The sequence below is a fragment of the Phyllostomus hastatus genome, unplaced genomic scaffold (assembly GCF_019186645.2).
Source record: "Phyllostomus hastatus isolate PE091 unplaced genomic scaffold, TTU_PhHast_1.1 phas_contig_90, whole genome shotgun sequence".
Classification (NCBI taxonomy): Eukaryota; Metazoa; Chordata; class Mammalia; order Chiroptera; family Phyllostomidae; genus Phyllostomus; species Phyllostomus hastatus.
Genome location: NW_025333984.1, coordinates 639478 through 664757, shown reverse-complemented (window position 1 = coordinate 664757; position 25280 = coordinate 639478). Strand labels below are relative to the sequence as shown.

The following is a 25280-nucleotide window of genomic DNA, read 5'->3' as shown; positions in this document are numbered from 1 at the left end:
TCACATTCTCTCTCTCCCTCCCTCCCTCCTTCTCCCCCCTTCCTGTTTCTCTAAAATCAATAAACATGTCCTTGGGTGAAGATTAAAAAATGTTTAAAAATTGGCTTGCAGTGATTATGGAGGATCATGCTTCTGACTTCTTCTGACTATTCAACTCAGCACTGTGCTGGGTGCTGTCTGGAAGAGATGCTAACTGCACGTACTTACTCTTGAGGAAATTTTGAAGTATTAGAAAGAAGAATTGCATTTTAAATTGGAAGAGACTATAAAGATCATGTAGCCTGATTCCATCATGTTTTTCAGAACATAAAAGTATGTTCCAGAAAGATGAAGTGATTTTTCAATTTCAAAATGAGATAAGAGATTTCATTTTGGAAGCCAGAGTTCTTGATTTCTAGCCTAACCAGGTACACTACTCTTTTTCACTCGGTCATTTATTCATTCAACAAATTTTAACTGAGTGCCTACTATGTGAAGGTACTGTTCTAGGCACTCATAGTAAATCATGCTACTTTTTCATCTGTATTTGCCTCTGGAGAATAATAGTAAGTAAGATTCACAATCCTCTCAGCATTCAATGAACAGAGTTGATGGACAACTGGGTGTGGCTTACGGCTGGACCATCCACTTTCAATTTATAATCATTTATTTTCTTAGTGCCTGAGGGAAGAGGAAATAAGTGGTAGACTAATATATGAAGCAATTAGAGAATGATATACATCATAGAGTATATAATTACATGCTGAATTGCATTGCATGTCTCTAAGTGCAACCGAAAGGTACAGGAGCCAAGGCTCAGTAGAAGACAGCAATCTTAGAGAGGAAAAAGTCTTCCAACAGTAGTAACATGTTTCTGACATGTTTCTTTGAGTAAGATCAGCAAATATTTATTGGGCAGGCACTGTCCTAGGTGTCTGGGGTATGAAAAAAAATAACACATGGTCTCCTTTCCTCCCAAACTCGCTGCCTTTTGAAAGAGACAAAAGCGCATATAATTTCTTTTTCTAAAGATTTTATTTATTTTTACAGACAAGGGAAGGGAGGCAAAAAGAGAGACAGAGAACCATCAATGTGTGGCCTCCTCCCATGTGCCCCCCACCAGGGACCTGGCCCGCAACCTGGCATGTGCCCCAACTGGGAATGTAAACTGGCAACCCCTTGGCTCACAGGCCCACACTCAATCCACTGAGCCACACCAGCCAGGGCAGTACATATAATTTCAATACAATGGTGGTAAATGATGAAAGAGGTCTGGCCAGGGTATATGAAAGCAGAGGTGAGCTTAACCCAATCAAAGAGTAAGGTAAAGCTTCTGAGAATCTCCGGGCTGACACCTGAACTGAATCTTGAAGGCTGCTAGGTCCTAGTTAGTCCAAAAGAGTTGTAAAAGGGTTTTAGGAAGCAAGAATAGCTTGACTAAAGAAATAAAGGCCTTTTATCTTTATCCCACATATCAGAAACACTGGAAATATTTAATAGCTGCTCTTAAATGGAATAAATGTCAAATCACGTGCTTTACACCCGAAACTAGTGCTATATTGTGTGTTAACTACACTATATATAATAAATAATAAAAAGAAGAAAAAAGACAATTTTTGTCCTTGAGGAACTTAGTTACAATCTGGAGCAAGAAGAAAAAAATGAACAGTAACAACAACAAACCCTTGAAAAAGTTACTTCCATTATCCTTAGTTTACAAATAAGGAAATTAAGGCACTGAGAGGTTAACCTGAAACCAGTTGTGTCTAGGCCATTTGGTTTTTGCCTTCCTGTATGGATTATATCTCATTGTGAATATTAGTGCCCTACAAATTTTATCTATGTATAATCCCTCTAATTTTTAGATTTATTATTATTTGCGATTAACATTTATTAACATTTGCGATTAGAGAGATCTGTCCACTCATGTTCTTTAACCAACAGCCAAGAGGAGCAAAGATGCTCAAGATCATCCAGGACCCAATGGCAAAGCTAGTTATTAAAGCAAGTGTCCTCCTAGAACATATGTTGAAGAATAATATTGATCAGAATGAAATCTCTCAAGCATTCAGATGTGATTGATGCAATGTCCAAGTGATACACATTTTTTCCCTTGTTTTCAACATGATGGCTGCATGATGGTTAGTGGTTTTCAAACTTGGTTTTTTTTGTTGTTTTGTTTTGTTTTTGTATATCAGCCTTACCTGGAGAACTTAAAATATAGTTGCTGGGCCCCATTTCACACTATGCCAGAATCACTGTAGCAGAGCTCAGCTGCTGTGTTCTTAACAAATTCCTGAGATGATTTAATTCCATTCCAATTCCACTTCTCCCATTCTTCATTACATTCTCTTCTCCATCGTCCACGATCTTTAAAAATATTTATTGAATACCTACTCTAGTCCAAGCACAGAATTCTATGGGCTGGGAAGAGAGCAGTGAACAAGACAAAACAAAGCTCTTGTGCTGATGGAGACAGATAAAAACACATAAACATGAGAATAAGAGTCAGTTAACATAGTGATAAAGAGCTTGACTAATGGGGTCAAAACAAATATACACTTGACAGAAGGTTCTTCCTCTTCCCAGCGGTGTGACCTTGGGCAAGTTGCTTAATTGCTCAACAGCCTCTCTTCCTCTGCAAAAATCTGACTAATAATATTCCCTGCCTCAAGGGGCTGTTGTAAGGGTTGAATAAGATAATGCGCATAAGGTACTTAGCATGGTGCTTAGCACGGTGCTTAGCACCTTGTCCAAAGACAGTTAACTCTTATTATTTTGCAAGGACCAGCACTATAAAGTTTAATTATTTCTCCAGTATTGCAATCAATATGGAGTTCAGTTTCTGGGTTTATTCGACATTCAACAAACAACATTTTAGAGATGTCCACGTGCCTCTAAAGCATTTCCCCTGCCACAATTGTACATTTTCTGGGCAGTTTTTGTACCCTACCCAGCTTCAAATTGCTAAACAAGGGAGATACATCAACAACAAAGTTTCCCAGAGCCCCCAGCTCCTCAGTTAGGTATATGAGTAGCTCTATAGTCTGGACAGAGTTAAGAATGTTATGAAACCTCACCAATATAGTAAGTGGAAGTTAAAATAATCAACAACCACAAAAACGAAGTAGAAGAGCATAGGGGCCAAATGCTGGGAGCCAACATTAGCAGGTAGAGCTATCAAATGTTATGGCAGTTAAGGATACAAAAGAAATCCGGCCTTATATTTGTTGGGGCAAAATCATTTCCATATGTCATTATCTGTTCTTGTGCCCCAAAACAAATTTGTGAGTAATGTTAATCTCATTTGACTGATCTGGAAACTAAGGTTGAGAGAACTCAAATGAATAGCACAGGGTCGTTCTGCTAGTTAGTGGAAGGCCAGTGCCTCAAGCCCAGGTCTTCTGATTCGCATGCAGTATCTCATGCAGAAAAAAAACAGAATTTTATTTTGTCACAGAAACATTTAAAATGCTTAATCCACCCACTTTAAAAATAAAGAATAAGAAATATAAAATGTATCCAATGTACAAAATGCAAATAGACTTCGGTTCCATTTAAGTGCCATTTACAGCACTTGTTTTTCAACTAGTGACAGTGTAATTTTACATTTGTTTATGTGATTACTTGATTAATAGTTGTCTCTGCCACCACACCAAGCTGGACCCTGACTGTTTTTATCTAACGCATACTTGATGAATGAATAAATGATGCACTGGTGTTGATTACTGCCAGAAGGGAAGTCATAGGCCTGTAGGTAGGTTTAGCCTTTGCTCTAAGCAGGAGCAGAAACGCTAGCGGCATTTTACACAGAAACACTGAAGAAGGAAAAAGGAATTACTTTTTAGTTGCTGGAGAGGATGAATTTGCTTGTACTGGACTTAGTGATTTAAGCTCAAGGACAGGCTGATCTAAGAAGAGCAGATGCAGTTGCTAAGCAGTTGTCTGCAGGATTCAGTGTAGTCAAGAGATTGTATCAATTCTACAAAAAAGAATGGAGGGCAGCTGCTTAATATGTGGCCCTGAACAGTATGCATCAGAGTAGCTAGCCAGTTTAAGAAGGAAGATTTCTGCACCCAAACATTTAGAATGGGGGTGCAAAATCTGTATGTTTAACAAAGCTTCTCAAGTAATTCTCACTTCCACAGTTTAAGAATTCCTGGGGTGAAATAACAATAGAGCCACAGAGGGTCTAAAACTAGGTCTACAGTAAAGCCAGCATTATAAAGTAAGAAGGGAAACCTACAAAAGCGACTGAAATCACAACTAGAGAGAGCCAGAGTTAGGGTCCTTCTTAAAAAAGGGGGAAAATGAAAGTTTAAGAACAAGTAAACAGCCAAAAAGTGTTCAATGCAATAGACATATCAAGAATGAAGGTGGAGAAAAGTTCCAGAGATGTAATCCAGATCTTGGGGGGCCTGTATCTGTCCTACAAGACCCAACCCAAAATATTTCCTTTCCATGAAGGTATTTCCTCCTCTGCTGAATAGAGTTCATCAATCTTTGTAGTATCTTCTACTACACCATTTTACCTACTGTAATGCAATTCTGTTTTCTTCCTCATTAGAAATACCTGATTTACTTCCTCAGGCTGAGAATTTCTTGAAGGCAGAAAATGTATCTCAATCCTTTTCAAATCACCAATGTCTGGCATAATACCTGGCATACAGAAAATATCTGCAAATGCCTGCTGAATGAGTGATGGGCGAGCAACTGAAAGCAAAGAATACAGTCTGGCAGTGAAGGTAGAGGAATCCTATGTGCTTAAAGGCAAATAAGAGCTGGGCAATTTGTGGTACTGGAGCTGGAAACAAGTAGGAAATCAGTTCTTCCAGAGTACAGAAAAAATGTGATTAAAACCACAGCTCTGGTTTTAAAGAGCAGAAGGACAATAATTTTCCTGAGTCTTGAAGGAAGCAGAAGAAAATAGGTGTACAATATATAAGGCCTGTCCGGGAAAAGTCCAGCCATTGTTAATATAGCAAGAATAGTTTGTGTGACATCGATGTAACCTGGCAACCAAGGAGAGTGGACTGGAATGTGCATGTATGAACAATGACAACTTCACTGTACTAGTCAGTGGAGGTGGTGGACACCCTTCAGTGAGCACGCGTACTGTGTGGCTGTCGCGTTCAAAATGACTGTGAATAGACCCACGAGTCCGTATGAAATTTTGTGTTAAGCTTGAACATTCCCTCTGCAGAAACTATTCAGATTATTCAGAAGGCTGCAGCTATGTGCAACGGGTGATTGGCAGCTTCATCAGGACAATGCGCCTGCTCATGCATCATGCATCGTGCTGACTGTTTTGGCACAACATCAAATCACCCAGGTGATTCAGCCCCCCTACAGCCCAGATTTGGTGCCTTGTGACTTCTGGCTTTTCCCGAAACTAAAATCACCTTTGAAAGGGAAGAGATTTCAGACCATCAGTGAGATTCAGGAAAATACGATGGGGCCACTGATGGCAATGGGAAAGCTGTAAGGTCCCAAGGTGCCAACTTTGAAGGGGACTGAGGTGTCATTGTCCTATGTACACTGTATCCTGTACCTTGTATCTTCTTCAGTAAATGTCTCTGTTTTTCATATGACATGCGGGGATGCTTTCTGGGCAGACCTCCTATAGCTTTGCTCAGATGGCCCTACTCTAAGTAAATCAGGAAGATAAGGTCTTTCCTGAGAATTAGGAACAAAAAGTGGGACCTGGAGCTTGAAGAACAAGACTGGAAGAGTGTTGGTGGGAGTGTACTGGCGAGTCAATAAGAGATTAAGAGATCCTGTGCTACATCCTCAGCATTATCTTTTTTTTCTCTCCTCAGGCATTGATAAGAGCCTGTTATCTCAATCTGACTCCTTTCTGTAGCCCTTGAAATAACAGGCTGCATCTTATCAGTTGTGCTAATTGGAACTGGCTACCAGACTTGGGGACTGAAACTAACTGGAGTCACTCTTCTCTTCTTCTTCTGAACTCCGTGCACTTCCTTTCAAACTTTCAAGGCACTTACAACAGTGTATCTCCTATGATAGCTATTTGTCTTTTCCTTGTTACACTGTAAAGAGATGAGGGCAAAGGCAGTGTCTTATTCAGTGTGTGATGTACCTTAGCACAGTGCTTTGTACATAATAGGCAGAGGATGTCTGTTTCAGGCAAACAAGTCTAATATAGCATTTATCACTACCTAGTGTACTTAGTTATTTTAATTTTTTTAAATTGATGAGAAAATGTGTGTGTGTGTGTGTGTGTGTGTGTGTGTGTGTGAGAGAGAGAGAGAGAGAGAGAGAGAGAGAGATTGAGAGATTTTTGTTGCACTTATTTATGCCCTCACTGGTTGAATCTTGTATGCAACCTGAGTGGATATTGAACCCACAGCCTTGGTATATCAGGACAATGCTGTAAGCAAGTGAACTACCCAGCAAAGGCCATACAGTATGTGTTTGCTTGCTTGTGTGCCTTTATAGAACATGAGCTTAAGGTCATGAATTGAGTCAATGTATGTCTGTCTCATGTTTGGAAATTAGTAGTTTTGCAGATGTTTACTGAATCAAATTTTGTTGAAATGAATGCATGGATGATAGAATGAATCAAAAAATAGCAAAATGTGGGCATGTGGGGGGAATTTAAAACAATGACAGTGCATAGGCAGTATATTTTGTCACACAATTAACAGTCTCATTTTCACATGCGTAAGTGTGTAAAGCTGGTGGAAAATGATGCTGTTTTCATATCCAGTGTGTTTGGAATACAGTGTGTTTGGATAGTAAATCTCCAGCCACTCCCTGTCATGGTACTGGGCTTGAGTAAAAGGGCTAAGGGTCCCATGCAGCTGAATGACTGATGTGTCTACTTTTATTAGGTACTGTTTGTATGGGATACAAGTTTACATTAACACGGTTACTGTTTTCTTGAGGATTGCAATTTAAGGTTGACATTGCAGGGGAAAATGTAAGAAATGAAACAGGATAGTGTCAGAACAATGGAAATGTACTCCTCCCCCCACCTATCCCCTCTTTAGAGGAAAAGTAACTAGTTGAAGGACATCCTTAATTTTCATTTGTTTGTTAGGGTCCGCCCCCCCCCCTCTTTAACCATGGCTTGCAGTCTTTGAACCGAGCTGAAAATAATAAAAGGTGACCCTTACATAGGGCATACTCTCTGCCCAAGTATTCTATGTGATTTACATCTATTAATTAATTTCTCTTAACAACCCTAGGAGATTTGGACGTGTTGAAACTGAGCAGAAAGAGGTAATGTACTCTGCTCAAGGTCATAGAGCTATAAGTAGGGAGCAGGGATTCAAACCCAAGCTCTGGCTTCATACATCGTTTAGGTGCCTGGTCGACTTGTGTGAATTATAAAGAAAATCACTTATCTTTTCTGATTATGACAATGTCAGCATTTATAGACGGCTTGTTATATGCCAGGGACGCCAATAGACACTTGCATCATCTCATTTCCTCTGCACAATAAACCCGTTAGTCACTATTTCAATCCCCATTTCAAATACAAAAAAATTAAGGTACAGAGATTAAAATGATTCGCCCAAGGACTGAGACCCAGGCAGACTGACTCCAGTACCAGGTTCTCAGTCCTTCCCGGCAGTAAAATGAGAGAACGGAGGACCTCAAAGGGATGCCACAAGAGTACAATGAAATAATGGATGTGAAAAGGCCTCAGTGAACAAGTGCAAGGGATAAGGCCTACCCATATAAATCACTGTTGAAAACTGGTTACCCAGCACCCCTATACAACGGTTTCTAGTCCGAACCCTGATTCTTTTCAGCCCAACCCATTGCTATAGCTTCGAATCTTTCTGTGTGTCGTCGGATCCTGCCTGCAAACACTTGGCTGAGCGACGGACCGGAGAATAGAAGGTACACGCGCGAGCAGGAGGCGGGGCCCGTCGCCCCGATCCAAACTGGGGGCGGCATTTGCACAGGCGCCCTGGCTCCCCAGCTTCAGCAGTCCCTTCTTTGTAGCCAATCAGGACCTGCGGCGCATTCGGGCGTATTAACGCCCTGTGAGTCGTTGCGTGAGAGGGGGGGCGACGTAAGGGCGCTCCGCGAGCCCGTCTCCTCGAATGAAAGGAAACAACCTCCGGCGACAGAGCCCCGCTCTTAGGCGCTGCTGGAGAACCGAGACCGACTTCTTTCTCTTTCGCCTCATTGGCGCTTCTCTCCTGCCGTTTGCCTCCGGGCCGCACTGGTGAGTCCCCACAGTACCCTGGGGCCCCCCCATTCTCTGTCTGGCGGGAGAAGACAAGGAGGATGGCGGTGGCCAGGCCGCCGCCCCTGCCCGTTGTTAGGGGGGACTCTTGGTGGTCTCGCTTTATTGTCGGGGACCCCAGAAGCGCCGCTCATTGAAGGCGCTTGGAAAAGAGGCTGCTGAGAAAAGTGCTTTAGAGAAGCCAAGGGAGACGTTAGGCTTAAGCCTGGACTTCGGGGGAGGGGGCGCAACATTTAGGGAAGAAAAATTACTGGCAAATTTTAGTCTTTGCCATTGCTTAGTACATATTTGGGAAGGAAGGAGGCTCCCAGTTTGGGAAGAGTAAGAGGAAGAATTGTTAGGATGGCAGGAGGGTTAGCCTTATGGAAAGAGGAAAATCTCCAGGGTCGGGGGACATAGGGGTGAAACAGATATTAAACGAAGACTTGGAGGGCGAACTCCTAGGGGAGGAGGGTTAAAAAAAAGTGGTAGAATGATATTTTTCTGGATTCCAGAGGATTAGAATAGGACAATTACGGGACCCTGACTTTACGACCGAAAGGAACCTGCTAAAGTGCTTTAGAGGAAGATAGTTTTGCGAGTTTATCTACCGCTAGATTAGAGGCAGATCTTGGAGTCTAGTGTGTGCATTGAATAAATAACGGAGAGGATCCGGTACGCTATGTGTACTATCCTTTATTATATGGACGAAGAGCACGGCATTCTTTTGAAATTTGTTCCTTTCGATATTCTGCGTGGAAGTTGAAAAATCCTTTAGTAATTGAAAAACCCTTCCTTTTCATCAGCTTACGGGCTTAATACCAGGTCTTATTCATACAGATCAAATTCTTTCTCTACCCTTGGGTTTGAAACAACTGGAAAATTCCTTCAGTTTCCTTTTGAATAACCGCAAAAAAAGCAGTGCGAAGCATGTAATATCGTGCAACCAAATTCAGGTGCCCTTCCGGTTCATCTCTTATTCGTTTATTTCTCTCCACTGTAACTTTCCTGACATAAATACTGCTTCTTTTGGGATCACATATATTTTTATCTGTATATTTCAACTTGCCTGTGTGTGGAATTGTTTGATCTTCCGGAACTGCAGTTTTTGTTTTGTTTTTCTGTGAAAATGGTCTTTCAGATACCAGGCATTGAATGAGCTCTCGAGTTGGCTCTTGAATGCTCTCCTTGATGGTTCAGGTTATTTCTACATTGGTGCCTCACAGCATCTTGGAAAATCAGAAACGCATGAATTGTTTCAGCTTAACTAATCGGGCTTTTATATTTTTCAGACATTTAAATGGTTTTTTTACTGCTGTTATGTTTGCATCTTTATTTCTGCTTTATAACATCTGTAATGTTATGTTTCTTTTGTGCAAAAGGTTTCATGATTAGGTGAAAGCATCAAACTTTGATCTGTGCATGCCCTGAAAAACCTTTTACACTAAAATTAAAATGCCATATAGCTGTGTGGATTATTATGAACCCCTTAACATTGGTCCTGGAATGCTCTTATTCTCTTTAACAAGAAACCACAAATGTGACAGCATTAGATAAAAATCTGTATTTTCATGATAAAGACAGTTTTGCTAGGACTCATTGTTTCCGTGATGTTCTCCACTTCATGTTTTACAAGGAGGCTGTAAAAAAATTACCAAGATGTGCACAGATGCATTATTTGAATTTTAGTGGAAAAATCCATTTAGTCATTGCACATTGGGGAAAGTTTTTAATTGGTTTTGTGCACTTTTGTGTCTTTCTGTTCACTTTACAAATTATATTTAAACAGATTGAAGGAAAAAATACACTAAAATATCTTTGAGTGCAAAATAAAGTGTACCTTTTTTTTCTTTTAGATTTTGGGGTCTTTGATAGCTAGAAAAGCAGGTTCTCAAAATTAGGATGAGCAATTTACCTGTTTATGAATTGAAAGAGACAGAATTCAATATGGAAAAAATTTTGGGGATACCATTTTCAGAATTAAATAAATTTTCTACTTCAGGAATTTTCTTTATTTTAAGCCGACTTTATATCCTATACTAACTAGCATTGTATAGAAATTACACATTAAAGATGTCTGTACAGATGAGATGCATAATGTGCCATCCTTTCAACTGGACAAGGATGACCGGTAGAAATGCTGAATATAGTACAGTTGTTTCATAGTCCCTGCTATTGCATAGGGATAAAGAAAGCTAATTTAGAACACAAATAACAAATTTAGGTTCTATTTATGATTTTTGGTGTTTTGCATAGTTACTTCTAAAGATTTTGGCAGCTATATTCTTGATAGAGCAACTGAACACATTTGCCTGAGCAAATGCAAACACACTTCCTCTTTTGTTTCTTTTGTTTCTCTGTTACATCCTTTTTTTCTTTAATCCTAAAAGTATTTGCTGCCTGTTTTCAATCAGTTTCAGGGTTTATAGCCAGTTCTATGAATATAGTACCATCTGATGCCATTTGGAAGACTCGGGTATTTAAAATTGTAGATAGCATTAAAAGTTTCTTAAAGCCATCAATGCAGGGACTGTTGGGGCCCGTGAACTTTTGTTGAAAAGAAAAATCTAGATATAAATTGTTAAGAACTGTTTCTTTGTGGCTTCACTTTAAATTCTGATTAAGTATCTGCATTGTTACATTGTTGAGGGCTGAATGGTTTGTAGGCACCACCTTGCTGGCATCCAGTTGCTACTGTTTTTGGCGAAGAAGTCCATCTCAGAAAGCTACAATGTAGTGTTAGTGAGTCTATCTTTTTTCCACATGGTATTATGAAAATGTTAAACTATATAGAAAAATTGAAAAAATAGTAAATTTTAGGGCAAATCTTTTAGATTTTATTTATGTGGATTAATTTTGTGGCAGCCTGGGTCCTGCACTGCTTAGTTCTGTTGATTTGGAAAAATGACACAAATCAAATAACCGATTTTACATTTGTTTAGATACTTCTGAAGAATCCACTGCGAAATTGATAATCTACATATGAAACCTTCCATGTTAGAGCTTTTCTTCCCTCTTTTGTTTGGCTATCCTACCTATAATTATAGTTTGACTGAATTTAAGACTCAGAAATATTTCCTACTTTATACAATATTACTAATTTAAGTATGAAAGCTGTATTTCGAACAGTACTGTTAGTTTGTACCTTTAATAAACATATTGGGAGTACATCTGAGTCAGATAATACAGTTGTTTTTATAAATAATTGGTTCCTAAAGTTTGTGTTTTTGAATAGACTGTTATAAGCCTAATTTTTTTCTGTTTGAAAGCAGAATACAGTACCAAAAATTAATTTATTAAACACATACATGTGATTTTTCTCAACTTGAAAATAATTCAAATTTAGAAGTAAGTGTTTCAAAGCCATAGTTAAGTACATTTATTTCTTTTTTTGGTTTATCAAATGTAAACTTTAAGGAATAATACAATTATAGAATTCTGTTCATTCTGGGTATTCTGTAGTTCTCTGAGTAGTTTTTGCTCTTCTCTTACATAAATAATCCTTTGTTACTTTGAAAGGGACCTAGCTAAATATGAAAAATATGTTGCATTAATTATGTTAGCAGTTGATGAATTTAATATCACACATTGTGCATTTTTTACCTACCCATGCAGAATAATTTCTAATTATTTCACATTTTCCATAATTTGAGAGTGGGTTGATTTTTCTCAATTACTTCATTACATTATACATAAATACATGTTTTTAATTATGAAGGCATCTTAAGTTTTAATATTAATTTGTCTACACTAAAAACCCATTTAATATGCATATGTTAAAACTTTACTCAGATATCAACTTATATGACTATGTGTAAACTGATCATACATGAAATTAACCATTTTGTTGCCTTTCTTATTCTCTGTAGCATTTCTTGAGGCTTATAAAGTGGCATTCTAAAGGTAATTTAAAAATCATGTCAAGCTCAGTTGAACAGAAAAAAGGTCCTACAAGACAGCGCAAATGTGGCTTTTGTAAGTCAAATAGAGACAAGGAATGTGGACAGTTACTAATATCTGAAAACCAGAAGGTGGCAGCACACCATAAGTGCATGGTAAGTACACCCACAGCAACTGAGACCTGAAACCATGAGAATCTTAGTGAATAGTCCTGAACCCTAAAAAAAAAAAAAAGAACAAAATCAGTTAAATTTTGAGAACTGGTTTTTCACTAATACTATGCCATCTTTACAAGAATATTTTCTTTTAAAATTAACATCTTACTCACTGTTCCACTGTACTTTATGTATGAACCTTAATTTGTTTTTAAATGTAATTTATAGCTCTTTTCATCTGCTTTGGTATCATCACACTCTGATAATGAAAGTCTTGGTGGATTTTCTATTGAAGATGTCCAAAAGGAAATTAAAAGAGGCACAAAGCTGGTAAGTTGGTATTTCTGCCTCTTGAGAATACAATTTGTTTTAAGCTCATTAAGGAAGCAATTTCTTGTTTTACTGTATAGAACGTTATTAACCAAATATAATTTTAAATTGCAGTCTTTTTTTTCCACCCCAAATCAGCAAATTTCAAGGCTGGATTTAACTTTACCAATCAACAAAAACAACAACAAATGAAGAGTAATCACTTGAAACTATATGATGTTGTTAACCAGTGTTAACCCCAATAACTTTAAAAAATAGCAAATGCAAAAAAGCAGTCAATCAGCCCTGGCCAGGTAGCTCACTTGGTTAGAGCATCATCCCTATATGCCAAGGTTGTGGGTTTGATCCCCAGTCAGGGCACATACAGTGAATGCATAAATAAGTGGAACAACAAATCTCTCTCTCTCTCTCTCTCTCTCTCTCTCTCTCTCTCTCTCTCTCTCTCTCTCTCTCTCTCTCTCTCTCTCTCTCTCTCTCCCCCCCTCCCTCTCTCCCCCCTCCCTCTCCCTCCCTCTCCCTCCCTCCCTCTCCCTCCCTCTCCCTCCCTCTCCCTCCCTCTCTCTCCCTCTCTCCCTCTCTCTCCCAAATTAATAAAAATTTCAAAAGTAAATAAACATTTTTATTATTTAAACCTTTTTCTTTCCAAAAAGAATTAAAATCTTCTTGGAGGCTGTATTGACTTAGAAAACAAGCAATTTGCTTAATTCTAATATATCGTGTGTTGAAGTCTTCATTTAAGTATATGTTCACAATTAAAGGAGTTGCCATTACAAATGAAGATGACAGTACCCTTTCAACAGGAAAATGTTAGCAGTTGCTGAGCAAAGTATTATACTGTGGTTCAGGTATATAGCACAGCATTTATGACTTTGGATAATTTTAGGTTAGTTTTACAGTTGTTCTGAAGCTCTGCTAGAGTGATGTTCCTATAGCTGTATTTACTACCAGAAACCAGTTAACAAGAAACTATGTTATTGCTCTATTAGAGAAGTAGTGTCATCTCAGTTGATATTCATAATACATTATGGTTTAAATTAAAATAGTTTTTTTTCTTTTGCTTATTTTTCTCCTTTGAGTTCCTTATTGAATTGCATCTGTAAATGTACCTTAAGTAGCTTCAGTATGAAATGTTACATTATTTTAAAGATGGGTTTGACAGAACATTTATCTTGCTTGCATTCTTAGGCACTGAGTAGTGTCATTTCACAAAGAGTCAGATGGGAAGAGGGGGCCATCATTTTGATGATCAGGAAATAATCTTTTAAAAAGTAGTCAGTCTTCTAGTATTAGGGAAAAAACAGTGTGAAGAAACTCAAAGATAGCATTTCAGATTTGGTTTAAAGATAAATAGTCGCAAACCCTAAACTCAGTATTGGCACAAATGGGAATCTGGAAACCGGAGTGTTTTGTTGTAATGAAACCTTAACTGAAAATGTTTATCTTCCTCACCCCCAAAACTGTAGGTAGCAATAGAGTGCTCCATTTTTAATGTGATTTTTATTTGTTTAAATGTGGCTTTAGATTTCATGTTACAGTGGCTTGCTGACTTGAAAACCGGAACAGCATGTTTTTATTTCCTCATCCTTTAAAACAAATTCAGATACAAAGAAAGAATGCTATTTACTTGAAAGTGGTTGTACTGTAAGCCTTATCACCCCATTATTTTTTTTCCTTGGCACTATGGGTATGCCTAGAAAGTGCTTCTACATCCTGACTTGTTAGAATTTTTGTCACTTGACATGCTGCTCTAGTCAGAACAGGAGCAGTTTTGGTCCCTAATGGTACTATATTATTAACAAATACAGTGCCTCATTTCGCGTGAAGCAGCAGTATACATCTGGCAGTATTGCTAAATTCAGTGGAGACTTAATCTATCTGGACTGTATGTGAAGAAAGCATTATAACTTTTTACAGATTTCACTATTATAAGTTTTTTTGATTAATTTTTAATGGTCTAGTGTAGAGAGTTGATTTTCCCCCCTCATGTGTATTGAGTTATACATAACAACTTGTTCCGTGATCTAGGGAGTGGAGCAATATTGAAGGTGAAGACCGCAAACTATAGTAACAGAGTTGGATTTGAATTTCAGCTTTGTCACTTACTAGCTTGGTGACCCTGGGCAAGTTATTTACTTCTCTACGCCATGTTTTCATCACCTGCCAAAAGGAGATAACAACAGTACTTGCCTCACAGGGATATTGTGAGAATTTAAAGAAAGACTATACAGGACTGAGCATAGTGCCTGGCATGTAGTTAGGACTTGATAAATTGTAGCCACCATTGTAGGTATGACTTATAAATAATAACCAGATCCTGCTAATATTATTGTAGGCTAATGAAAAGCATGCTGGGCTGGGAAGTCATGCAGCCTCTTTTTTAAATAACTGTGCCACTGACCTATTATGTAATTTTAGACAAGTCATTAACTTATTTGTCCTTTAGCCAGTGGTAAACAGATAATGCTGTATCATTGCTTACTAAATAGTGGTGTTGTGTGACTAAAAAGTGCTGTGAAATATACACAAAGTTACCTTAGGAAAGGTGTTTTGAAGACGTGTTGAGGCTGTGGACATCTGGTATTAAAGAATAGTGGCAGAATTTTGAGCCTGGGTATATAATTTTGCTTCTTTTCCTTCTCCCAAAATGTCAGAATTTAAATAACTTACATAACAGATAGGATTAGAGTAGCATTTATATGTTTAACATTAAAATAATTTTGAAGTCTCCTTTTAGCCTTTAGTTTTGCTCCTTCTATTATATCATTTTTATATGAAGTACTATTAGGTAACCAAAATATCGGATTTTATTTTTTTTTTTTACTTTTCCCTGTGTAGATATGTCTAAGTGATAATAGGGCCATAAATCAAATAGGAAGGGAGAGAAAAGTGAAAAGCCTCATGTAGGTAGATAAACTACATATAAACTAGATAATCAGTTTCCCTAATTGAGTTTTTTTTAACGCATTTTATCCTGTGAACTTGTTTGCCCTGGCTTCTGTTTGTCTAGATTTCTAGGTGAAAAGCAGATTGTGAATACCCACTGAAAATACTCAAAAACAGGAGTGCTAGTCCCTGGGTGCTTTCAAGACAGGTTCTAGTCTGTACCTGGTGTTGGCTCCAGAGATTCTCACTTGCCCCAAAGAAAAGCATAGAGAGAGGAGGCTGGGGCATGAGGTGAAAGCTAATAGGTGGCCAGATGGGTCAGTCTTGAGAGGTTGGGAGGTTGCAGTAAAGCGAAGGGGCAGGGTGGGTACTGGTATGTAATAGCTACAGGCAATTTTCCAAGGTTTTCATGTCAGCCATAAGGATCAGGGGAGGAAAATCCATTTCAGATGAATATATTCATCTCTTTACATCACCTTTACCCATCTGCTTCCATGTATAATACACTCCCGTGTATAATGTGCACCCATGTTTTTGTGTGCTTTATATACAGAATTCCTATGCTGATGGTATACAGCCATTATATGTGGCAAAATATGGCATATAGCACCAAGGTGGACCAGGAGAAATTTGCTCGAGTACTGAGGTTTTTATAATTGAGACTCTGTTTTTGCAGTTAAGACATATATTTCCAGAATGGTTTCCAGTTCCTGTTGAAGCCATATGGAGACACCACATCTGTACCAACTACTCTTATTCTCCAATCACCTAGCCAAGAAATGCACATTTCCAAGTAAAATTATGAGTTATTGCTATTTTCATTTTGTTTAAGGAGACACTTGAAAGCAGTATATTTGAAGAACATACTCTTTCTGGATGAAGATAGTGGTGAGATCATGAAGAGTATCTACATCAGATAGTTACTATTCTATTTTTAAAAGATTTTATGTATTTATTTTTAGACAGAGGGGAAGGGAGGGAGAAAGAGAGGGAGAGAAACATCAAAATGTGGCTACCTTTCGAGCGCCCCCTACTGGGGACATGGCCTGCAACCCAGGTATGTGCCCTGACTGGGAATTGAACTGATGGCCGTTTCATTCACAGTCTGGCACTCAATCCACTTGAGCCACAGCAGCCAGGGCAGATAGTTAACTATTCCAGTTGGTACCTGTGTCAGACGTATCACAGACTCCAAGAACAGAAGGAGTTCAAAAGGTCATTTTTTTTTTTACTTACTCTTAGTTGAGACTACAACAAGCCATCCAACATAAGATTTTTGTCTGTCCTAATCTTAAATATATCAAGAAATTGTGATTCTAACCCAAGCAATCCAAAACAAGACCTGTGTTATATAACACAAATCAGAGTGAAAAACTTCATCCTTCTGTAGAACTCAAGTATCTTGCTTAATTTAAAGCCATTTATTATAGGTCTGTCCTTTTCCATTCAAGGGAGTGTTTGGTTTCTTATTGAAAAATTTCTAATATATCTTATGACTATGCTCAGGTCACTCCTTTAGGAGTGACTCCTTTCACCTTTTCAAATTAAATTTTGCTCATAGGTATTAAGAAATCCTCTGAATATTTTCCCACTTCTTTCAATATTATTAGAAATAGCTACCATTTATTAACTGGGATAGCACTTTAAATATATGATCCTATTTAATCTCAAATCATACCATGAGATAGGAAGGTATTCATTCTCAGTTTATAGATGAGGAAACAGGTTCAGAGAAATTAAGTAACCTGACTGGTTACATAGCTAGTAAGGGGCAGAGCTGAAATTGGAATCCAGAGCCAGTTAACTGCAAAGTCAGAGCTCTTAATTGTTAGGTTATACTACACTGCCCTTTAGTCTACCTAACCAAAAGTCACATTTAAAAATGCCCCGGTTAGATCTTAGTAGTTTTCAAATAAAGGTGGACATAGTACCTCATTTAGGATATAATCAGACTTCTATTAATATATTCTGTTATTAGTGTTATCTTGTTTTTAGGGTAAAATTGCTGTATTCATACTGAATAAGAATATTATGATTCTCTGTTACCCTCAAGATATTTTTTGTAGTCTGAAAATAGCAAGACCAATTATATAGTCTTTACTGTTACTTAATGCCAATGCACTGCTTGGCACCCCAGAGCAAAAGGATGTTTGATTTTGAGAGTTGGTGTCATAGATATTGGGCATGCCGTGAATCTGCATATATGGCAATTTACAGTATACACTTTTTTAATTCTTCTGTGGGTGAAGAGTCTTGCCTATTTAGGTAATTAAGACTGCTTCCTGGAGATGGCGAGGTTAAAAAAAAAGAATGAGTCCAGGAAACAGATTAGTTTTACTAGAATGGGTCATTGAGAGACTGGCAGTCATGGGTTAGTATTGAGTAATGTAGGGTGATTGCAGGGTCTTTAAACATTAAACAGGAATTTCTGCTTGACTAGGAGGGGATGGGGCAGGGCAATGCATGATTTTTCAGGAGATAAGTGATATACAGTACTCACTGTGGAGGATGAAATGTGATGGCAGCATATTTGTCTGGTATACAGCATAGTTGTCCTGCAGGCATCTTAAACTCAATCTGTCTAAACTAATATTCATTATTTCCCACCATGAAAGCTGATTCTCTTTCTGAATCCTTTACCTTTAATGCTTTCTACTTCCACATCAATCACTTGATTATATTTCTAGGATGTCTTTTCTTTTTTAATGGTATCCTATACCCATTCTTCCTCTCCCCATCCTTCCAAAATGCTGCTGGCAATTATTTGATCTCTACTTTTAAAATCTAATGTCGCTCTCTGACTCAAAACATTTAGTAAGCTCTGGCTGGGGCAGCTCAGTGGATTGAGTGTGGGCTGCGGACGAAAGGGTCACAGGTTCGATTCCCAGCCAGGGCACATGCCTGGGTGGTGGCCCAGGTCCCCAGTGGGGAGTGCACGTGATAGGCAACCACACATTGATGTCTCTCTTCTCCGTCTCCCTCCCTTCCCCTCTCTAAAGGTAAATAAATAAAATCTTAAAAAATTACTAATTCCTTACTGCATGCAACACAATATCCAACAATATCCAGAGGCCTCAGCCTGCTTCCAGAAGTCATATCTTTTTAAAAAAATATTTTATTTATTTTGAGACATAGGGGGGAGAGAGAGGGAGGGAGAGAAACATTGATCAGTTGTCTTTTGTATGCACTCTGACCAGGCACCAAATCTGTACCCCAGGCCTGTGCCCTGACTGGGAATCAAATTGCTGACCTTTTTTCTTGCTGGATGATGCGCCACCAGCTGAACTACACTGGTCAGGGCTTAGAAGTCATATCTGCATTCACCTTTTCCATTCCTTATCTCATTCCCTCTCTCAGTTTCCCAAGCATCCTTTAGTCATCTCTCCTGCTGCATGTGTACTGATTTTACTCATCTGCTAGTTGCCCCTCAGTTTTATCTGTTCTTGAGTCCTATCCAGCCTTCACCTCAGTCATAGAGTTTAACACACTATGAATTGTATTTGTTACACATGTGCAAGCCTTTCTTCCCCACACTATTGTGAACTCGAGGAAAGTAGAGACTATATTCTGTTTGCTTAGCATAGGATTAAGTGGCAATAGTACATAGAAAACACTCGGCACAGTGCTTGATGCCTAATTTGTCCAGTAGTGTTCTAATAAATAAGTGGGTATTCATTAATTGTTGGTTGAATTTGAAAGAGAGAAGAACTTCAATTGCACAATAGCAGGAAGCCTTAATGAGCTAGGTGTAAATTGACCAGGGAAGTAGTGGGATAGCCTAAAATTCCTATTTTGGTTAATCAGTGTTTTAGTGTTTGCAGCTCCAGCAGTTTGAAAAGGAAGGAGTGAAATCTAGAGGGGAAAATCAGGTGGGTCATTTGTTCAGGATGGTGGAGAGCTGTATATGCCTCAAACAGGAGGGTTTTTGTTTCTTCAGCTTTCACTACCGCAGTATGATGTTATTTTTTGTGTTTACATAGACATTATATGTATTTGTCAAGGCCTTCATCTAGAGTCTGGAATTCATCTACTTGTCCATTTATCAGATACTCAATTGACTGTCTACTTTGTACGAAGCACAAATGAGAATACTTTGGGTGCAACCATGAATAAATACAATTTAGCTTTAGAAGTATGTAAAGAATGGCACAGGAGAGCTGGGGAAAAGGGCCATGATTAATTCTACCCGAGAAGGCAGAAGGCCTCGTATAAAGTGACGTTTGAAATGTATTCCACTGGGAAAGCGATGCTGTAGAAGTCAAAGGGGGAAGAGTTTCAAGGAGGAGGAAGTGGTTAAAGTATTAAGTATTAAATGCCAACGCTATTTAAAGTAGAATGTGTGGCTCATTTAGCATTCAGTAAGGACAAAATGGAGCATCCACAGTGTGCAGAATGCTAGCACTGCTAACTGCATACAAAGGAGCAGAAAATGTCAAGTGACTGACTACTGTACCACTAATCAAGCAGTGGTACCTAACCAACTAGGAAGTGAGAAAGGGAGCATAGGAGATTACAGACAGGTATCTTTTGAAAAAGATTCCCAAATGATTTTTAAAAAGATTTTTTCATTTATTTTTAGAGAGGGGGGAAGGGAGAGAGAAAAGAGGGAGAGAAACAGCAATGTGTGGTTGTCTCTTGCGCGCCATCTACTGGGGACCTGGCCTGCAACCTAGGCATGTGCCTTGACTGGGAATCAAACTGATGACCCTCTGGTTCTCAGGCCAATGCTCAATCCACTGAACTATACCAGCCAGGGTCCAAGTGATTTTTTAAAGATTTTATTTATTTATTTTTAGAGAGGGAAGGGAGGGAGAAAGAGAGAGAGAGAGAGAAACATCAATGTGTGGTTGCTGGGGGCCGTGGCCTGCAACCCAGGCATGTGCCCTGACTGGGAATCGAATCTGCGATGCTTTGGTTTGCAGCCTGCGCTCAATCCACTGAGCTACGCCAGCCAGGGCAGGGCCCAAGTGATTTTAAATGCCATGGACCATTGCCTTGGGCCAGGGGTTGGCAAACTTTGTGTAAAGGACCAGATAAATATGTAAGGTTTTGCTAGCTATGTGGTCTCAGTTGCAGCCACGGACAATACACACACACACAGAGTGACGATGTGGTCCAATAAACTTTATTTACAAAAACAAGTGGTAGGATGGGTTGGGCTTTTGGGACTCCACCTTACGGTATTTTTTTTTTTTTTTTTTGCGGGGGAGACAGGTGAATTTTCTTCCAGAAGATGGCTGTATCGTCAGCTGTGTAACAAGTGTACATGAATCATGAATGTTCATATAAATGTCAATTTTTTAAAAGACTGATTATGACATGTAGGTTAATCTTAATGTGTGCAGATATTTTACATCACTTATATTAAAATGAACTTGGTTTTACTTTGGAGGTGATTAAGGAGAATGACTATAAGGCCAAAAACAAACTTCAACTCTAATGATGGAGAAAACCAGGTCTTTGTTACTGAATCAGTTAAGTTAATGTTTAAAAACATTCAAATACTTTTCCTTTGCCATCATTTCATACTTCTTTGTAATTGGGAATATTGTGCATTTATTGAATTATATAATTCTCATCTATTTGTGCTAATGGAGGAGAACTCAAATCAATAATAAAACATAATCCATGTCTGGTTTTGACGGGTGTCTCAGTGCTTACTGAAGCATGGATGTGCATTTGGTGTTCTTCACAGATTAAATATAGCAACAGTATGACAGTTTAGAGTACCCTCAGCCTGAGAGACCTGCACCTGAGAAGAGCCTACACCTAATGATCTGAGCTGAGAAATAGTCTGTCTGAACATTTCAGATGAAAAAAGAAACTTCAGAAGCTCTAATAGAATTTATAGTGCTCATCAATGATAATTCATAAATTTGGATGGAGTTGGAATTTGTGGTGTTCAGAGCAAGCTCAGGAGACTAGGTTAAGTACAAAATTGATAGGCTTAGTTCATTACCTTCCAATTTCCAAAAGACTTCTGAAATGATTTATTCAGTAACTACTTAGATTTAGTCCTTTACTCTAGCAAAAACAGGTAATTTCTAGTGGCCCTGTTTTTTTAGAAGCACTTGAAATTTAAGGTCCTAATCTATCAGGTTTGTCACTTTTCAATGGCTTTGGCAGTTTTCAGATTTTATTTTTGAGTTCTAGCTTTCAATTTAGACTTAGTTATTATTTTTATAGACTGTATATATATATATTATATACTATATATTATATATACTATAATAATAAACCAAGAATGGCTATAAGATCATGTTCTACTCTCGTGCACTTTTAGGAATATTTTAAAACAAATAAATGGGACAGTTGTTAGTTAACCAGATACTTCATAGCTTACTCTGTTCTCTGTGTTGGATTTGTGAGTTATTACTATAAATAAAACAATGAACCTGGAGTTAAGCATTTTTTAGGCAGCTTTAAAAACTTGCCCCGACTGCACTATACTGCTTGTATTAAAAACAAACACCAATGTGAGGTTAACTGCTCTCACTTTTTGTCTCCTCTCCTGTCAAAATATCCTAGGTACCCTGTTCCCAACTCCAAGTACTTTGGGCATTTTTTCTTTGCCTCCAGACTAAAAACATTCTCTGAACATTTGTAGACATTTTCTTGAGAGTAGTAACTGAGTGACTGTGAGAATCTGTATCTATACACAGTGGTCAGTTACTGATGTGTATAAATACACAGCAATTAAGCTGGGTGAACATCAGTTTTAGAAAGCCCTCTCTCCCTTGGCTCTAGGTAGCCATCAGATTTCAGCTTTTCCCCAAGAGCCTTCTCTTTTTCCCTATCCTAGAAGTTGACAATCTCATTTTAGTTTTATGTTATATCGACCTGCAGTGTTAGTTAATTTTTCCTTGAGATTCCCCCATAGCTACTGGGAAAGCAGTGTTTTTTTTCCTTTTATTCCTTAAGACTTGTTACTTTTGCAGACTGAATCTCAGTCCTGGCCCAGGTTCAGTTGACTGAGGAGCAGGTATGTCCCAGCCTCTGGGCTCCTGTGAGACTGAAGCTAAGTCATGGTCCTTTCAGTTTCTGTTGTCTCCTCTCATGCGTGACTCAGTTCCTCTTTCATCCGTGGGTCAGCTCCTTGAGACTCTGTTTATGTGTCACAACTTAACTTTGTATAGCTTCACAGAAAACAGCAGTGGTTGCCAGAGATGGGGAGGCTAGAGCATAGGAGATACTGGTCAAGGACTACAAAGTTGCAGTTATGTAGGATGAATAAGTCTAGAGGTCTGATGTAGAGAATGACTACTATAGTTAATAATAATATATTATATACTGGAAATTTGCTGAGAGTAGATTTCGGGTGCTCTCAACACATGCACCAAAGATAGGTAACTACATAAACAAATGGATGTATTAATTAGCTTCACTGTAATAATCATTTTATGATGTATATGTATATTAAAACATATTGTACACCTTAAATATATATAATTTTATTTAAAAATTAAAGATAGTGTAGCTTCTAACCATACTTAATAAAGATAACATGTAAATGTCTGAAATAGGGTGGGGCCTATACCACTTTCCCAATTTTGGAGGAGGTAATTGATTACCGAGGTCTACTAGGTCTACTAAATAGCAAACTACAGGAGTAAAAGTAAAATAAAAATTTTCAACAAATAAATTTTCACCTCTATTTAAGTCAAGAACTTGAAATCAGGATACAAGCAAAGTAAGCTAGGAATTCACGTACCTATATTGGGGACAGGATATTAGTCCTCAACAGAATATTTGATATGTGGAACAGACCTTTCTTCAGGGGAAATGGTCCACCATTGTTCTTGAAAAACATGTTCTTGTCAGGTTACCTTTCATTTTCCCATATTTGAGAGAGCTTTAGGTAAAGTGCAAGCATGACGTTAAATGGCAGCTGACAGTCATTCTGCTGAGGGCCCAGTAGGGACTGTGATGATTGGAGGGCAAATGAACACAGGATAGTATTACTCAGGCCCTATCAACTGCTGCCTTGATGTGGTATGGATCCTGTCTTCCTATTCCACTTTTTTTCAAGAGAAGTCCTTTGTTTCATTTTCTTTTTTTAACTACAAAAGTTTATTTACTGACTTCAGGGAGACAGAGAAACACTGATTTGCTGTTCTACCCATTTATGCATTTATTGGTTGATTCTTGTATGTGCCCTAAGCAGGGATCAAACCTGTAACCTTAGTGTATGGGGATGACGCTCTAACCAACTGAGCTACCTGACCTGAGTTCCTTTGCTTTATTTTCCATAACATTCCACCTATCTGGTTTAAAAAATTCTTTAATTTTTCTTTTTATCTCTTCCTTATTTTTGACCTTGTTTATTAGTAGTTGATCTTTTCCCTCAATATTCTTGCCCCTATTCATTTTGTGCCCCTTCAACTGTATTTTTTGTCTTCATTTCACCTTTCCAAATCATAGATCAGATTGTTTAAATATTTGTGGAAGTACGTGAAGATAATTGTGTTCAATCTGCATGTGTTAGAAACATGAATGAGAAAAAAATATGCCTTAAGATATTAAAATCTTCAGTAACAGTAAGCTTAAAGTCAACTATTTTGTAAGGCACAGTGCTATTCATCCAAAAAACTCAGTCTAGAAGCAATTGATGGATGGAATCTCCATATTTATAAAGATAATCAGTCATACATGGGGGTAAAATGGTAAGAGCCAAAATGAAGATCTTAAGTCCTATTGGGGTTGAGGGGAAAATTATTTCAGGGGTTGGAATATAGCATAGTAGATTTACAGATAACAGTTAAGTTCTTGTTTTGTATTCAGGGGTACACAAGCAGATTTAGATTTTATATTTAGCTTTATTATGGATAGTTTTTGCTATTTTCTTAGTACCTGTCAGAATTTCAGATACAAGAAGGTGTTTCTGCTTGGATATGAGTGTTGTATGAAGCAGATTTTGTAAATTCTAATTGAGAAAAATTCCTGCTCCTAACCTTGAAAAGAATTTTCATTCTCTGAAAACATTTTTAGTGGTATGTCTCCTTTTTTTCCTTGATAGAAATTGACAAAAGTGAGAATCTTTATGTTTTATTTTTTAAAAAGATTTTATTTATTTTTAGATAGAGGGGAAGGGAGGGAGAGAAACATTAATGTGTGGTTGCCTCTCACACACCCACTGCTGGGGACCTGGCCCGCAACCCAGGCATGTGCCCTGACTGGGAATCCACTGAGCCACACCAGCCAGGGCTGTTTTTCTGTTCAAAAAACAAAAGTATCTGTCCTAAGTTGCTGCAGTGAACTCATTATTCTTGGGCAGATTAGAATTATAACCATACAAAACACATTTTGATATATTTTAGACAGTTGGTTTGCTTCTCATTCTCAATAAACTGAAAGATGGGTATTTAAAGCATTTGCCAGGGTGCCCCCAAGTGTTCTTAAACAATTTTTTGTATGTGAAAGTACTTTTGCCCATTGTAGAAAAATCAGAAAACACAGAAAATTAGGAAGAAAACTAACCATCCCATGGTAACCACTCAGGATTTTGCTGTATTCACTTCCACCTATTTTCCAAGAATATATGTTATAATTGGGATCATAATTCACATAGTTTTGTATCCTGCTTCATTTTTCACTGAACATTACACATAAACTGTTTCCCATAACATTAAAATTCCTTTAAAAAGAATATTACAACATGAGGGTGAATGATAATTTATGTAAGTAATTTTCAGTTGTTTTCCATAGGTGGTTTTATATTTCAGGCTATTCTAAGTAATTCTGCAGTGAACATTATTGTATATATACATGGTTTGAGTCTGATTTTTTAGACTAGATTTATAGAATTAAAATTACTAATCAGAGAAGATAAC

General features: G+C 38.0%; 1 protein-coding gene across 2 annotated transcripts in view; it reads left to right on the top strand.

Moving 5' to 3' along the window:
• The first annotated feature begins 8025 nt into the window (after nt 1–8025).
• PHF6 (PHD finger protein 6) overlaps nt 8026–25280 on the top strand; it is a 51614-nt gene continuing 34359 nt past the window's right edge. For both annotated transcript variants that reach the window (XM_045852277.1, XM_045852275.1), the window contains exons 1-3: nt 8026–8182; nt 12052–12237; nt 12466–12567. In XM_045852277.1, the coding sequence (XP_045708233.1) occupies nt 12100–12237; nt 12466–12567 (240 nt within the window). In that variant the 5' untranslated portion in view covers nt 8026–8182; nt 12052–12099. The remainder of the gene's footprint in view (nt 8183–12051; nt 12238–12465; nt 12568–25280) is intronic.